The sequence below is a fragment of the Sturnira hondurensis genome, unplaced genomic scaffold, assembly GCF_014824575.4.
Source record: "Sturnira hondurensis isolate 20B ecotype Veracruz unplaced genomic scaffold, ASM1482457v3 Scaffold0025598, whole genome shotgun sequence".
Lineage (NCBI taxonomy): Eukaryota > Metazoa > Chordata > Mammalia > Chiroptera > Phyllostomidae > Sturnira > Sturnira hondurensis.
The window spans coordinates 257,696-275,496 of NW_028098229.1; the positions used below are offsets into that span (position 1 = coordinate 257,696).

Here is a 17,801-nt window from a genome sequence, read left to right on the forward strand (position 1 = left end):
TGACATTTGAATTATAAGGGTACCAGAAGGGGAAGAGGAAGAGCAACAAGTGGAAAACTTATTTGAACAAATAATAAAGGAGAACTTCCCCAATCTGGCAAAGGAAATAGACTTCCAGGAAGTCCAGGAAGCTCAGAGAGTCCCAAAGAAGGTGGACCCAAAAAGGAACACACCAAAGCACATCATAATTACATTACCCAAGATTAAAATGAAGGAGAGAATTCTAGAAGCAGCAAGAGATAAGGAGACAGTCACCTACAAAGGAGTTCCCATCAGACTGTCAGCTGATTCTTCAAAAGAGACCTTACAGGCAAGAAGGGGCTGGAAAGAAGTATTCCAAGTCATGAAAGGCAAGGCCCTACATTCAAGGTTGCTCTATCCAGCAAAGCTTTCATTTAGAATGGAAGGGCAGATAAAGTGCTTCTTAGATAAGGTCAAGTTCAAGGAGTTCATCATCACCAAGCCCTTACTATATGAAATGTTAAAGGGACTTATCTAAGAAAAAGAAGATAAAAAATATGAACAGTGAAAGGACAGCAAACTCACAGTTATTAACAACCACACCTAAAACAAAAGCAAACTAAACAGACAGCTAAAACAGGAGCGGAGCCACAGAAATGGAGATCACATGAAAGGTTAGCAACAGGGGAGTGGGAGGAGGAGAGGCAGGCAGAAGTTACAGGGAATAAGTAGCATAGACAGTGGGGAAAAAATAGACAGGGGGAGGGAAAGAGTAGTGTGGAAAATGTAGAAACTAAAGAACTATGACACGTGCACATGAACTAAAGGGGGGAGATGTGGGTGGGAGGGGTGTCCAGGGTGGAGGGGAATGAAGGGGGAAAATGGGACAACTGTAATGGCGTAATCAAGAAAATATATTAAAAATAATAAATAATAAATAAATAAATTAGCAAGTTAGTATCAGTTCCAATAAATAAGTGGCAGCATGCTGGTGCACGAACACACACACACACACACACACAGAACACCTGGGAAATACACATTCAGTTGAACAGCTGTATTTTCCCTAAATTTTCCAACACTATATAAATATTTTCTTATTTTAAATGAGACCCTGGGCCTGGGGGTTAGGAACCTGGCTGTGTGAATAGTCTCTTCTGTGACTTGTGAGGCCTGAAGACCTCACATGGCTTTGTCACTTTTGACTGTACAGTTGGCATGAGAGTATCTGCAGAGCTTACTTCACATGATTGGCCTGAAGAGCTAGGCAAACTCCAGCTGCATCCTGGGCTTTGTCAGACTGACCACAGTGGTGATTCCCAGCTGCTGCCTGCTCTCAGATGTCTCAGTGCCTCCTGCATCCCTCCCCAGTCTGTGGAAGGAAGTCCACTTCAGTTGTGTCAGGCTGATTTTTCCCACCATGGCCATCTCTTCACCAAGTCAGGATTCTGTGAATTGTTTAACCTGTCTGGGCCTCATGAACATGCAAATAAAAATCTGTGGTCTACTTAATTTACACTCTAAGACTAAAATGGGATATGTATGCAAAAAAGCATTTAAAAAGGAAAAATGCTATAAAAACCCCTAGGTTTTGTTATTAGAACATGTCTTCCTACCTTTTGTGACAGCATGGATGGAACTGGAGACTATTATGCTAAATGAAATAAGCCAGTCAGTGAAAGACAAATACCATATGAGCTCACTTCCATATGAGGAATCTAACGAACAAAATAAAGTAATGGGCAAAATTGAACCAGAGGCACCGAAATATGGAACAGACTGACAGCGAGCTGTAAGAGAGGATTGGGGATGTGGGAACTGACTGAAAGGAGGTAAAGGGATTAGTCAAAGAACATATATGAAGGACCCATGGGCATAGACAACAGTGATGGGACTGATTATAGAACTGGAGAGTGGGCTGGATGGAGAAGGGGACAAAAGGGGAAAAAGTACGTCAACTGTAATAGCATAAACAATAAAATATCTAAAAAACCCTCAAAACATGTTTTACACTTAATTTGAAAATCCACTGAGCAACCTAAAGGCCTCAGATTTGACCAGTTCTGCATATTGAACTTTAATGAGGGCACCTACTCTCTTTGACAGTCTGCTGAGTGCCCAGAACTGAGTGTGTGTGTGTATGTGTTGTGGTGGGTGTGTTTTGATTCACATCAGCCCACCTCTTTATCACACTAAGGACTTTTGTTACTGGTGTCTGCTTTCAAAGGTTCTTCCATTGGAAAACATTATGAAAATATTATGCAAGAGAAATACATAGGAAGCAAAAGGGAAACAAGCTTCCTGACAAGGTTAGCACTACCTCCCATCTTCTGGAACTTTTCTTTTACTCATACCTCAGAGTAAACATGTGCACTCAAACATGTAGTGGAGAGAGAAGGCACCCTTGGGTCAGGGACTGCTGTATGCTAACAGCTACAGATTCATCTCAGAGGGCTCCTCCTTCTGTGTGATTAATCTGTAATGAGGCTGATTTACCAAACCAAGTAGGATATGGTTTAGAAGTCAGCTGCTTCCTGGACTTCTGGAATAAGTGAAGGCATAAATCATCGAATACTATTTTTTCCCACAAAATACAATGCCCTCAAATTTGTAGAAGAGTAGAGTGCAGCTTGAATTGGTTTGTCAAGTAATTCTATACCTGAAGTCATTGGAGGGTGTAGTAATTGATTAGTGCCTGGTGCCATTTTTATTTCTTTGGATTAGCAAAACTCATACTCCATCCAACCATAATGTCTCTTGCCTTTTTTCTTCTTGTCTCCTGGCATTTTAATCAGGGAAAAGTCACAGTTGTTCTGAGGAAAGTGCTCCCAAGAGCTTTAATTAAAGCTGGAAGGATAAATCTGTTTGTAGTGTGGAGAACACTATCATTAATAAGACACTGAAATAATTAATGAATTAAATTCTGCTTTGTGTGTGCACAGCTACATTTAGGATCTTTGAGAACATGTCTCCTAAATGGACAGGTTTGCTATGCACTTATTTGTAGAGATGGAATAACAAAACTAAGACTGTTTCTCCAAGATTCATAGCATTACAAACTGCTAGAGCTGAAATGGAGAAGGTAACATTACCTTAATTTCATAGGAAAAGGAACTCAGTTTCAATAACCTTAATGGTTTGGGCTCTAATGATGTGTTTGAAAAATAAGGTTTTTTAATAACACCACTGATAGTCTGAGTCTCCTCTTTGAATCCTTGAGGGTTCAACCAAAAACAAAAACAAGAGAAGATTAAATTAATAATAAGATAAGCAGTTCTAGGACACAGAACAGAATGAATACTTTGAAAAAATGGGCAAATTTCATGGTGTGATTAAGTCTGCCATTGACAATTAAGAGGTTTCAGCCATTCAGGATATGAAGGGGCCTTTGGAGCAGGATATGACCATGTGCAGGCCTGTGAGTCAAGACTTCCCTTCCTGCTCCTTCTCACTAAACCTTGCCTCTTGTTTTTAAGCTTTCTGCAGACAACAGACCTCAAAGGAAGCACCACTGTGAATATTCATATCGATGGTTAATGGTGCATTGTTTCTTTTGTGTCACTCAGTAATTTCCTAGAGAAAACAATGGGAACCAAAGACTGTTCCTGTCTTAGAGAAAAGTCAGTTTCCAATATTGCCTTATTAATTTAACACATGCAAGTGTTTGTCCTTGTTGCCACAGAAACATGTTTGTGGTGTATATTTGATGCAAAATGAGAAAGAGCTCAAAAAGAAAACAGATGCCATCTGCATACTCATGTGCACAGACACAGAAATGTCCTTGAGCCACCACCCTTGTGATAGGGTGTGTGCCTCATGCCCGCAGTCCAATTATGCTGTGCTTGGGTAATCTGTAAAGCATCCACCCAATACAAAACAAGGAACTAACCACTTCCATGTAGTTTCTGAAAAGCTGGAAATACATGAAATTATTCATAATTATGTATTGGGTAGATGTTAGATGCTTCCAATTTGTACACAGATACAACAAGCATGTAAATGAACCCCCTGAACTCCTGAAGGAGGAAAAGCTCATTTTATGTCAAGATGAACAGATGCTGAGCTTCTCTGACATTCACCTTCTTGGGTGATGAAGGAGCAAGGCCCTTGCATCCCAGGCTTGGAGGGAGTGAGCACCCAAGTCATGTTGGCATGTATCTTCTCAGCGGGAGGGAAGTATAGTGGAAGGGAGTGATGCTTCACCAGATCCACTTGAATGCACAGGGACAGTAATGAATGATAAAGATGCAGCACACTAACTAGTAAAGAAGATGGTGCTGGAGTCCCACAGACACTGCTTCCAAGCCTGGTCACTAATTGTAACCTAAGGCAATTACTAATTTCTCCAAACCTTAGTGTTCTCATTTTTAAAATGAGGATAATTGTGTTTTTGCAGATTGCTGGATTAAATAAAAATATGCCAAGTATTCAGCAAGGTCTGGAAGCACTCAATAAATGGTAACTATTCTTTTCTAAAATTTATTTCTTTTTCAAGTACAGTTTTCTGTCTATTGCTCCCATCCTACCCCACCCCCCATGCTTCCCTCCTCCCTCCCATTTCCACCCTTCTTAGTTGTTGTCCATGTATCCTTTACATTTGTTCCTCTAAACCCCTCCCCTATTTTCCCTGAAATTCCCCCCTTTCCCCTCTGGTCACTGTCCCCTGTTCTCTATTTCAGTGTCTTTGGTTGTATTTTGCTTGCTTAACTATTCTAAGAGTGACACAATTGTTAACTGTAGCTACCTCTCTTCCCTCTAGTACATGTCAAATGGTTGCTCTTGGATGTGTAATATGGCTGTGAGATGTGCTTTGGCAATAAAATGTAGGTGGAAGTGCTCTTTCTGAAGGAACCCAAGAGCCAAAGTGTTCTGCTATACTCTTTCTCCCTCTGTCTTGGTGACAGTCAGCTTTTCTGATGACGGCCACTCCCTTGTGTAGGTCCTGGTGTGAGGGGATGTAGAGCAGCCCTTGGCTGACTAGAGGTGGAAGGCAGCATGAGCAAGAAATAAACCTTCTTGTTTGGTTACCTCACTTCTCCTGACCATGCTTCAATGGAAGAGATGGAACATGTGAGATTTTGTTGTTCTGGGGCGATCTCAAGTTGTGTCTAACTCTTAAGAATGATGTAAATCCTGTCTTGTTGAAAAATGCTTTGTGAAAGCCCCTTTTATCTCCCTTTTTCTATGGACTGGACTCCTGTAGAAGAATTGCAATTCAGGTGCAATTTCAGACATTGCAAGACCACTGCCCTAAATTATTGAGAGCTCTCCACATTACTGAGAATAGGGCTACATTACCACACAAACACGCTTAGCATTGCAAAACATAAGCTTTCCTCTAGAGGCACATCTGTCAATCACACAGAACTGCTTGATGGTTTGGGATGTAGAAAAACAAGTTGCCAAGAAATATTTTGACATAGGCAAATTTATTTAATTCCTGACACAACCTAGAGCAGATTAAGCAGTCTGAAGGTGAAAAATCTCATCTTTTCTCACCCTCTAGACATTTCTCAGCATTATCATTTAGAGGTTAGTACAAGTTCAGTTTCCTGTAATAGGCCATTTCACTTTAAGTGTATGTTAAACTAATATTGACCTTTCCGAAGTAAAACAAAATTTGGTATTTTGTTATCAAAAGACTGAAACAGCAATAAATGTGGAAAGTAGGGGATTAATCATCTTTTTTTCTTTTGCCTAGAACTCTCTCTGGGAATCAGTCATTTATATATATTTAGCAATGAATGTAAAACAGGCAGGTTTTGCTTACTCTCCTCAAAAGAAAGCCTGGATCCTTCAGCAAGTAACTTTGTATAATTTGCCCACAGTTCAGCCCAGTCAACTGATATGTGTGTTTCATCTGACAATGTGTGAAACAGTCAAGAATGCACGCATCAGGCCTTGGGTGGGAGTATCCAGACATCAAGGCTGGGCAAGTTGAGGATTGGGAGTGGCGTTGGGATTAACTGCTGGGAAGAGTGAAGTGTGGAGGCGTTGGTGGGGCGAGGGGAGTCTGTGGGGAGTGTAAGGGTCATGGCAGCCAAGGGAATGCCAGAGCAAGGTGAGGAAAGCAAAAACAGTTTCACTAATAAGAAAATATTTATATGTGTATTTCATACATGTATGTGTAAATATAATCCGCAGAGACCAGTGCCCTCAAATAAACTGCCCCCTGGGCATGTGCTATACTGAGCTATGTGGAAAAGTAAACCTCAATCCATTTCTTCCCTTCTTCTACAAGAATAAACAAATAAAAAACTCTATACTTGGAAAGAATTATTTCATGCAAGTCTATAAATAGATTTAATATATTTCATCAAGGAAATAAACATCTGTTAAAGTAGGAAGCATATTAATAAAAATGTGCAATTTGGGGGGAAAATGGGATCTTTCAGTATTACCAAAGTGAGACATCTATGTTCAAATTCTGTAAAGAGCCATATGTCAGTATCTGAGAAGACATGTGGATTTTCAGAGATATCACCTGGGCCTGCTTTGCTCTGATGGTGTGCTATCGTGATATAATGATGCCACAGAGTCACTCATTGCCCATTGGCCTTCTTTCCTCATCTGAAGGCATTTGGCAGGCATTGCTTTTTTCAACAGCCTTTTTAGATGACCCAAATCATCTCCCACCCTGAATTTGTCTTGTCTCATGCGACATACCTGTATCCACTCTCGGAAGGAATCTTCTCCAGGGGTCCACCCATTCTCTGGGTAGTTCAGGCGGGAGCGTTCTGAGGACCAATTGGTGCTATACTGGGAAGAAGCTGTGATGTGGTCAGAATGAATCTCTCCTGATTCCATGCCCAGAGCTTCCATACATTTGAAATCTAAAGGAGGGGAAATGGTCTAAAGTCACTAAAGCACAGAGCACCTATGTTTATTTTTTTAATCTGGCAGACTAAAAAGTTCATATTCTATTCAAACAAAGTTTTACAAAAGATGACAGCAAGAGACTTATTAAAACATAGCACTAATATATGTATTTTCATGGCAATAATTTTTATTTCTGTTTTGTTTGTTCCTTTATTTTGTTTTATAGAGTCCACATATAAGTGAAATCATATGGTGTTTGTCTTTCCCTATTTCTCTTACAGTATAATATCCTCTAGATCTACCCATGCTGTCTCAGATGGCAAGATTTTATTCTTTTTAATGACTGAATAATATTCCATTGTATGAGGTCTGTCCAGAGGGTATCCTACCATGCAATATGAAAAATAGAAACATTTACTGAAGAAGATACAAGAAACATTGCACACAGGACAATGATGTCTCAGTACTCTTCAAATTAGACACCTTGAGCCCTGGCTGGCATAGCTCAGTGGATTGAGTGTGGGCTGCAAATCAAAGGGTCACCGGTTTGATTTCCAGTCAGGGCACAGGCCTGGGTTGTGGGCCAGGTTCCCAGTGGGGGCCACATGAGAGGCAACCACACACTGATATTTCTCTCCCTTTCTTTCTTCCTCCCTTCCCCTCTCTAAAAATATATAAATAATATCTTTAAACAAAGTAGGTACCTTGGGACCTCACACAATTCTCCCAATTGCCATCAGCTCCCCTGTTGCATTTTCCTGAATCACATCAACCATCTGGAATCTCTTCCCTTTCAAAGGTGATTTTCGTTTTGGGAAAAGCCGGAAGTTGCAGGCTGCCAAATTGGGGCTGTAAAGGGACTGAATCACCTGGGGGATTTAATGTTTTGCCAAAAACCTCTGCAGGCGATGTGATGGCGTGAGTGGGTGCATTGTTGTGATGAAACTGCCAACCACCAGTTGCCCATGGCTGCGGCCTTTTGAATCATCTGAATAGTTTCCATGGAGGACTGTTCAAGCTTAACGCAAAATCTGATGCCTATTCGTTGCTCTCCTGGCTCAGTCATTTTGAATGCAAAGGCCATACAGTACACATGCTCACTCAATGGTGTTCGCTGCCCCCACTGACTGGTACAGTGAGGTTGTCATTGTTCATGCATGCACATTCCAGTCCTCTCTCCTTCACTGCCAGGTTACACAGATGTGGCTGAAACTATCCTCATTAACAATGGCTGGACTTTTTTCTGGGCAGGCCTGGTACATATGTACCACCTATTCTTTATTCATTAGTCTATCAATGAACACTTTGGTTCATGACAATAGTTATTTTAGTACAAGGCTATGAAGATCTCATAGCAATTAATATTTTCCCAACTAGATCTAGGTTGACAGAAATACTATTAGAAATGTACTAGTAAATGATGAAAATTCTGATTTATTTTCAAAGTTGAATGTATGTAGGTGTCACATGGGTACACACTATAAAAATTATGTTTCAGTAAAACTTTACTATTGAATTATTTCCTCCAATATCTGATAAATGTGAAAATTCTCTATTTTCACTTACAATACTTACTGGGTGGATGCAAGAACCACCTGTTCCTGAGCCCTTTAGTTCTCATGCTGCCTGCCCCTGGCCTGGTAATGATTATTTACATCATTAGTTTATTTTATTAAAACACAAAAGTATCTATCAGAGGTAAGCTGCAGTATCATATGGTTACACAGAACACAACAGTTTTGGAGCATAAAACAATAATGTTAACAACAATGACCATGTATTTCATTAGGTTTCATCCACTCAGTGAAATGGTAAAATATGAAATTGATAAGACATATGATATTGGGAAGTAAATCATCAATTCTAGGAAAATGTGAATCTAAAGTACTAAAGTGAAAAAAGCTTTAGAGATGAAATAAAAGATTCTCAACCATCCAAAAAATCTCAGTTAATCAAAATTTTTCATTTTTTGAATTTTCTATCACAGTAGTTAAGGTTTTATAGCATAGAAGGTTTTAATTTATTGGTTTTATATGTTTAAGGTTAGGTTTGTTATTTCTAATATAAAAATTTTATAGGCACAGAAATACAAGAATTAATGAAATAAATTAAGTACAAATAAATTTTTGAAATTTAATTAGCCTTTTTGTTTTCCAGTGAGATATGGTAGAAAAGAATGAGCATATCTGTCGGACAGGTCTCCAAATAGCCCATCTTCTCCCCATCCTACTTTACAACCTGACAGCTAGAACTGATGAAACACAACTTATTCATTGTTCTTCAGCTTTTTTTCTTAGGCCCTTCAAAGAGCTAGAGACCATGTAAACTTTGAAGAAGGGCTGAATTAGTAGAGTATTTTACTATGATGCAGAAATATATTCCTTTTTTTTCTTTCATGCAAAGTTGTAACAGAAATGAAAACATACTTCTTTTACATGAATACCCACTTTCATTCACATAAGAAAGAAAGATTCAATGGCTTCCACCAGGGTCTCCATAGGCCAAACCACCAAGTACCATCCATTCTACAGGGCTGCCCTATCAATGAACTGCCACAGATTCGTTCCCACCATCCTGATCAATGCCTGTCCTTTTATGAATCTCAGCCTACTACATACTGGAGGGTACCAGGTACGTGGCCTGGCATACTTCAGTTTTTCAAGGCACTGTTTTTCCGTTTTTCACTTCCTCACATAATATCAGAGGCTCACAAGCAGCCATCTCATCTACATTTTACTAAGAAAGCACACCAGATAGTTCTTCCTTTCGATATTCATAAATCCCATTTAAAAGAGAAAAATAAACAGCTGGCACTCCAACTCACAAAACATCTCTTTAGCGTTCCATGCTGCCCTAGGTGTGTGAGGATGAATAACAAGGCATATTTACCACAGGCTTTGCAAGATGAATAAGCACTGACCTTCTGAGAGGCTGCTCTGCAGGATGCTGTAGTTTGCTGAGAAGCCTTCTTTTGCTATAGCACTGTCAGTATAAAAAACCATCGATAGAATGCCTGATGAGGAACGAATTCGACCTGGTGTTTTCTGCCCACAGTAACGCCCAATGTGAGGGCCAACTGGGAAGGGAGAAATGAGAGAACATTAAAATGTCTTTTCTTCCACAGCAGATGCAAGCATCATCATTTGCAAGCATGGGCTCCAGCAGAACCCAGAAGTACTTTCCTACCCAAAGTGCCTTCCTTGGTTAATTGCTTTGCAGTGAACATGTTGGATTAAGTTTGCAGAGAGGGTTTCCAAGTGTCTCAGAAAGGCAGTGACAGATATAACGACATTCTCTAGGGAGCAGGATTGTTTTCAGAACAGAATCAAAATGGTTGCTTCAATTTTAAAGAATGAGATTTGAGCTACTAAGCGACACTTTGACATTCATCTCCAGAACCAGACTGCACATCCAGCCCCATGCTATGGTCAGCAAGGTCTCTTGGAGTTGCCTGTCCTCACTCTCCTGCCTTAGAAGGAAAGGCCTATGTCCTAGGAACTTGTCTGGAACCAGGGCAGTGCCAAGGGTCTGATCCAGCCCTGCATAACCCCAGTCTCCATCTTCTTCCATAGTTTAGTCCTTGAGGTTTATTATGACAAACATCACTGATTTACATTAAGGATTATGTCCAACACAGGGCTTAATCTGAACACTAATTTACAACTGTAATAATTTTAAAATTTAGAAACTATAGAAACCAATAGCAAGTTGTAATCAAAATGAAAGGAAAATATACCTTTCTGACTTATGTCCCAGTTTTTTCTCCCCCAAACGTACAAGAGGTGACTGCATTGACCTGGTGTCCAGTTGCCCAAAGAGGGCCTGAGCAGCTGTTGACAGCGTGTGCTGGGAGAAAAGTAGTACCTGGGGGAGTGAAGGTTTGGGAACACCAGTTGCTTTATGATAAAGTTAAATTGCCATTTTGTTTAAACTAGCCACCTCCTTGTTGAAGTGCTTTCAGATAAATCTTGACAATTAGTAATTCTAATTTGCCTCACAGATGGTACAGAAGCCCTCTGGGCTTGGAGAATCTTTCTGTTTTCTCAGCAATACAAAAAAACAAGTCCCATTTTCTCTAGGTTTTCTCATTGCTCATATAGTGAAGACATACTAGACAGTTTGGACTTAGAAAGATAATGTGGTATGGACAATTTCCCCCTCCAAGAAACCTATGGTTCTCTGCATTTCAACTAAGAGTTATTGCTTTGTTCGAGGAAGCACAGTAGGTGGACCTGTTCCTGGCAGGATGGGCCTTCAACAAGGAGGTGGTATTCCAAAGCTTGTGTGTGCAGCTTGGACACAGAAAGCTATGGATGAGAGCTAGGAGAAGCTCCAAGAGTGATTAAAACATGAGCCTCACAAAAAGTGATTGCTAGGCTGTTAACTAATCTGAGTACCCTGCTTTTCCAATGCTCAGATCCTTAGCTAACAGTTTTTCAGCTCTTGGCCAACCTTCTTGAGGAAAAAAAAAAGAAAAAGAAAACAAAAACAAAAACAAAGCCTAACCCAAAATGGTTATCATTGTTGAGTTAGTGCAAAAATGGTTATTTTGAGTATCTGACAACTTTTTTATACATCCAAGTAGCTGATTTGATAGAATTCTATGAGTTTTCTGTCTGCTGTAAGCCCTCACTCTTCAGAAACCAAACATTGTGTGTGTGTAGGTTGCTTTATTATGAAGAAAACAAGAAGGCTGACCCATTTAAAAGAATTGATACAAATTATCTACAGGGCATCACATAGTCTTGGACCGTGGTTTTGCATTATGGGAAGAACATTTTGTTACTTCAGGCTTCCCAGCTGGCCTCTTCAGAGCATCTCAGAAGATGAAACTGTTGCTTTTTTTTGTTCATTTGTTTCTTTTAATCCTGGCCTCAGATTCTTCCACAAATGCTAGCACTTTGTCAGATTTTCCTCATTCTGAATGTGGCCCTACCGTAATCCAATACTGTTTTTCTTCATTATGGAGTGTAAAGTTTCCCATAACATGTACATGAAAATATCTAGCCAGAACCATAAACACATGTCTTTACTTTCCTCACAAAGAATCTCATTTCTGTCCTTCAATCCTAATGGAAGGCTTAGAGCCTTATTCATACTCTCTCATTTACATTCCATTATTGTGGTTTCATAACTTCCTTTTTCATTAGTTTGTAGGCAAACTTTTACAGCCCTAATCCTTGGGGTTGTTCTCAGATAACAAGGGCCCCTGACCTTGCCAAGAATACAGGGCACAAGGGAAGCTGCAGCCACCCCCTCGGCTCTGGCTGCGGATCCCCCTCCTCCACTGTCACCCAATTTCTCTGGGGAGCATGGGGGAAGGGGGTCCTCTTTGAAAGAGCAAACAGAAGAGAACTTGTCCAGTGCATACTCATAATTTAGAGTCTCCATGACTCACTGATTTATAATGTGTAAGACGTGCTGTGTAAATCTGCCTCTGTCCTTCAGAACATTGCCCCCAGACAGCAGCATGCAGCTCTCCCCTAGAGCCCTCAAGATATGAGAGTGGAAGGTTTTTTCGACTATAATACAAAGAAGTATTGAATTTTCCTGAACAGCGAGACCTCAACCTAGCAAGTTAATGCAATATTGATCTGAGGGAGAGTGGGTGAAGTACTTTTGTCCATCTTGGGTGTGTGCGCATTTGTGTATTTCCATGAACACAGCAAACGCATTTCCTACTTCTATCCTTTTGGACCCAAGGCTAAAGAGAGGAAAACTCACAAAAACGGAAGTATCATTCAAAAATTGAATTATTAAAGAATTCAAGAAGCAGGCAACATGTTCTAAGCTATTGCTTGAGGGAGAGTAGACCTACAGTCATCATATCTTCTCAAGTGTGAAGTCGGTCTTGTACTTGTTTGGTTTAAAAGGCAGACCTGCAACTGGGAATAGCAGTACCTCATTCTTTGTATTTTCCCATTAATCTCTCCAATAATCACAACCCTACCTCAGAATCAGGCAACTTGGCTTTCTGCTACCTTTTTATGTGAAAAAAGGACAATGATCTACTATAAAGAGTCACTTTTGAAATGATGTGCTTTGAATAAATAAATAAGTGAGGGAATCATTTTAGAAAGGTACAAGGTAGACCTTGTACACTAATCTTACAATAACAAGACTTTCAATGGAGAATATCTGGGCTTTGCAACTTTCTCCCAGAAAAACAGTAGCACATTAAATCATTTATACTTTGGAAGGTTTATATTTATATCAGTTATATTTTATATTTATAGTTTAGAAGGTTAATTTTAGTATAAGAGTAAAATTTGAAAAACAGAATTTAATCTAGATTTTATGAGACTTATTTTTAAAGTCATCTCTAATGCTTGCAATGTAGGCAGTAATGGTGGTTTCAGCTTCTGCCCTGTGTCAGAAGGGGCTGACTTCATGTGCATATATGTGCTGTAAGCTATGGATTCATGCTTGGTACCATGACATGGCACAGGCATTTTAGGCATGGACTGGGCAGCGTGTTTAGCTCATGGTTCTCAAACCATCTCTAAATTTCCCCAATTACTGCAGAGTGGCTACTTGTGAATCCACAGAGCTTCAAAGAGCATGATAGATGGAGATGTGTGGTTCACAACACGCATGCCTCAGATTTCCAGTTTGGGAGTAAACTGTTTTTCTTCAAAGTCAATCTGAATCAATGGGTAGCTTTCAATTACTTAGTCATCTACTTCAGTGTTTATGATAAAGTGGAACATAAAATGACTTGATGGTTAAAAGCCTTCAGCACTTTCTGGTTGTTGCTTTTGGAGAAAATATTGAAGACTAAAAGCAATTTTGCTGGCAGAGTTAACTGTATGTGTTGACCTACGATGACAAAAATGTTTCTACTGCCATTGATGGAAACCCAGGAGCACGCAGGCTCTCATTTTGCGTAAAAAAGAGAGCTGCTCTGCTGGCATAGGCTGGACAAGGCCAGGTAAATATTAACACACACAAACACAATTTTCCCACTCCCAAGCCAGCTTTCTCTGGGAATAAATCAAAAGCACCATAGTTTAAAACATGGGCTAATTGCAAAGCCAATGACTCAATTGTTAATTGTTCCTCCCTTCAACTCAGTGATTTTCCAAACCAGAAAATCATTGCTATGAAAAACACTTAGCACTAACAACAATGTGCTTCTTTCTGGAAGTACTCTAAATAAGTGGGTTGATTGGACCTACTTTTCAAAAGTCCACTTTAAATGTAAGTTCTTGAAAGGGAGGCTGAACATTTGGGTTGTGAACAAATAACCTCACTGTAAGTGTTCCAGCTATTATTACAGAACTATTAAAATATTGTTTTCCTAATTATCGAATTGACCACTTGGAAATCAACCAGTCCTCTGGTTGGGCAAATCTCATTACTTAATGACTGAGGTTCAATAAGATCATCATCACCCTATTTATATGGTAAAAGAGCATAGAGGCAGCTAAACTACTGTTAACCACACATTGCAATGCCAATATAAGCTTTCTCTAAGCCCAGTTTTTCTACTTGACTGTTTAGGAACATATCTAAATTCAATTACACTGATAATTTTAATGTCATATCAAACAAAAAGGCAGTCTCTTTCACATCCTTCTTGCTCTCCATCTATAATTTATTTAAAAACTGTTTCCTCCAACTTGATAATAATATTCAATACTAATATTTTATAGACAGTTATACATGTCTAACTGCATGATTTGTAAGAACTTCCAAGCTGCCCTTTCTAATTTGTGTGTGTGTTCTCTGGGGAAATCTTTATATTAAACCAGACTAAACACAAGAACAAGCAAAGCAGCACAGCAAATTATTTGATATTATCTCCCTCTGTTCAGAATTTGGGTGTGCATTTTTGCCATTCACCTTCTAATTCACAAGGATTGAAATGAAAACTTTCCTTTAGTTGCCCACATTGCTAGGTCCTCCACCTCCTCCAAATTTTAGCTCAAATGTCACTTTCTTTAGATGGCCTAGCCTGACCACCCTAGTTACAAACTAACCCACACATTCTCTTCCCTAACACCAGCACTTTTCATACCTTTCCACTGCTCTACTTTTTCTTTCATTTGTTTTTGTTTATAGAACTTCTCACCTTCTAACATTCATGCACATAATTCATTTATTTGTAATGTGCCTTGTTTATTGTCTCATTCTCCTGCAGAATCTAAGCTCCACAAAGACAGCCACCTTTGATTGTTTTGTTGCCCAGTGGCTAGAATAGTCCCTGGGACATGGTAGGTGCTCAATAAATATTTTTAAATTACAATGAATTTAGAAGATAGGTACAACAAATATAAACAATGCATTGAAGTGATTCAATTTACAAAAGATAAAAAATTCACTGGAGAAGAGGCAAGGAATCTGTCTAAATTAGAAATGTCCAAACATTCTCATTTCTCTTCTAAAGTTTTTGGTAGCATAATGAATGCTTACTTCACCTTTAAAATTTTTTCAGGTACTTAACCTCTCTTAGGCTATGCATTTGTAAAATGAGTGGTTTAATTTAATTGATCTCTTAAGGTCTCTTCCTCTGAAAGTCTATAAATTAATGACCAGTAAGGAGGTCAATGAATGAACAAAATATTTTAGTCAGGAAAACTATGTGTTGGTTCCATTTCTATCATAAACAAAGCTATAATGCGTTGCATAATTATTGATGGCCTCAGTTTCTTTATGTATAAAATGAAGGAGTTGGACTGGATAATTACTATGGCAGTTTGAGCTCAAATGTTTTCATTGATACTCTACATAGAATTACCATTTTGTCTTGTTTTCCCTCCTTTCTCTGAGCTATTTTTAAAAAATGATGCATGTATCATGACACCAGTGAAAGAGTCTTAGTGCCCCTCCCTCAGGTCTTTCCATTTTGGGGATTCTTCCTGCCCTTCTTACCATCGGGGAATCCATCCCAGATTTCTAGCCGGTCATAGCGACAGAATATGCCCCCTGGAGGATTCGAGTCAAGCTCCAGGTCAAAGCTTTCAAATTCCAGGATAATCTCTGACATCTTTGGTGCAAAGATAATATAAGTGCATTCAAGGCTGTTGGGATATTTTTCAGGGAATCCAGGGGACTTTATCACTCCACTAAGGCTTGTGTAGTTCTGGGAACACTCAGGACCTATGAGTAGAAAAGAGAAAGCAGCAAAGTGAAAATCCCCTAACATGACTTCACCAAGAAATAACCTGGGCAAAGACTGCGTAGCTTTCTAATAAAAGTCCATCATTGCAATCACTGTCCTAATAATTCAGCCTTTTCATAGTAGTGTTAAGTATGAAAAGTCAAGTTCGGATTTATTGTGTTCACCTTAGTTTTTCATTTGCGTAGGGGAATTAAAAAACTTCTGCTGTTGCAGAGAAAGAAATGACAACTATAAAACCATGAGGGAACAATGAATGGGTAAGCTATAGAAATCTCTCAACAGAGCCCTAGAGAAATAATTACAGTCCCTTCAAGTTTAAATCCTTAAATCTTGAGACTGACAACCCTTTATTGGTGAAATGGAACATTTATAAAGGCAAGGGGGAGAATTCAATGGAGAGAGTTTGGGTTTCAGATTCCTACACCAGTGACTCAGTAACTTTGCCAGATGTGACCTCTGCCTCTTTGACAAACTAAATGTGAAAGGTAATTTGTACATGTACCCAGGGTGAGTGACTCATTCTGAGTGGTGTTGACACAGGTGTGCTGGTGAAGTGTGTCAGCTAGTGAGAGCATGATAAACTGTGATTACAGTCCGTGTGGCTAGAAGTCACCTGATATCCATGTTGACATCCTAACCTTCCCCAAAGTATCATCTACAGTGCTGTATGTCACTCTAAAATCATTTGTTTACATACATATATGTGTGTGTGTGAGTGCAATGTACATCATTTTAATGTGAGATTTTAATCACTCTTTGGTGTTATCAAGACTTTACAAGTTACAGTGATTTGTAATTTAAATTGGTCAGGCATTCTGGAATGTAATTGCAAGCTGGTCTTATGACTATACAAATGACCACAATTCCAATCCATGGCACCCAGCACTGAGTAGCGTGGTATTCACCACACAGCTGAAAAACTGCCCATCTACATGGACATGAGCATATACATTCTGCTCTTCCATATCACCACCACTGTCATGATTTTCAAAGAGCACTTAAGGCTCTCTCTGAACCAAAGATGACTTTACACTTTTGACTCACAGGATCCAATTCTGGGATGTCCAAATCAACAATTTTTTTCCTGGGCCATTGTGCCCATGATGGCATGCAAAGATTCAACTTTAAACAAGGATGGTTGTCCAGGTAATTCTTAAGTACTAGAGGCATCGACACAGATTAAATTTTACTAGCAGATCTCTAGTGTCAGTGGCAAAGGTTAGCAGGCTAGGTCTCCCCTTCAATGTGTTGTGTCTGGCAGCCTTTCGAGACAACTGACCTTTTGCTTCTCCCTGTGCACATGTTAGATCTCCACAGCGCAGAGGACACAGAGGAGTGACACTGATTAGACAGGCACAAACCCTGGTCTGTAGGGGGCTGACTTGTTTAAAATGATCCCCCAAAGCCTTCTTGATGCAGTTCTTACGTCACCGTGAGAGGTTCAAGTGCTTATCTATTTGCTTTCAGTTGAAAAGTTATTAATATGTGGCATTTTGCCAAGTCAGCTCCAGGTAAAGAGATTATGAAATATCCAGTGTAGTTTGTAATTGTTTCTAAGTTAATTGGTGGCTTCTGAGATGACGGTGACTATGCCAATTTATGTCCTTAACTCTCTCTCTCTCTAATATATATATTAACAATGTATAATATACAATCTATATTATACAATGTATAATATACATCTCTCTCTTCTAATATATATATATATATATATATATATATATATATATATATATATATATGTATTAGAAGCTCTTTAGAATTTTATTTCCAAGATGTAGGAACAGTAACCCTGAAGACCTCTAACCTCCTTGCTGGGGCAAAAAATGCTTTAGCTAACTAAGCCCTTGCAAGGCAAAGCAAACAGTAGGGTTTCATATAGGTACTAATATTTTCT

General features: G+C 39.3%; 1 protein-coding gene across 4 annotated transcripts in view; it reads right to left on the reverse strand.

Annotated features, from left to right (window-relative positions):
* Positions 1–17,801, reverse strand: part of NRP1 (neuropilin 1) — a 215,660-nt gene that overhangs the window by 117,744 nt on the left and 80,115 nt on the right. For all 4 annotated transcript variants that reach the window (XM_037039876.1, XM_037039879.1, XM_037039878.1 and 1 more), the window contains 3 exons: positions 15,655–15,882; positions 9,701–9,856; positions 6,628–6,794 (listed from right to left, as the gene is read on the reverse strand). In XM_037039876.1, the coding sequence (XP_036895771.1) occupies positions 6,628–6,794; positions 9,701–9,856; positions 15,655–15,882 (551 nt within the window). The remainder of the gene's footprint in view (positions 1–6,627; positions 6,795–9,700; positions 9,857–15,654; positions 15,883–17,801) is intronic.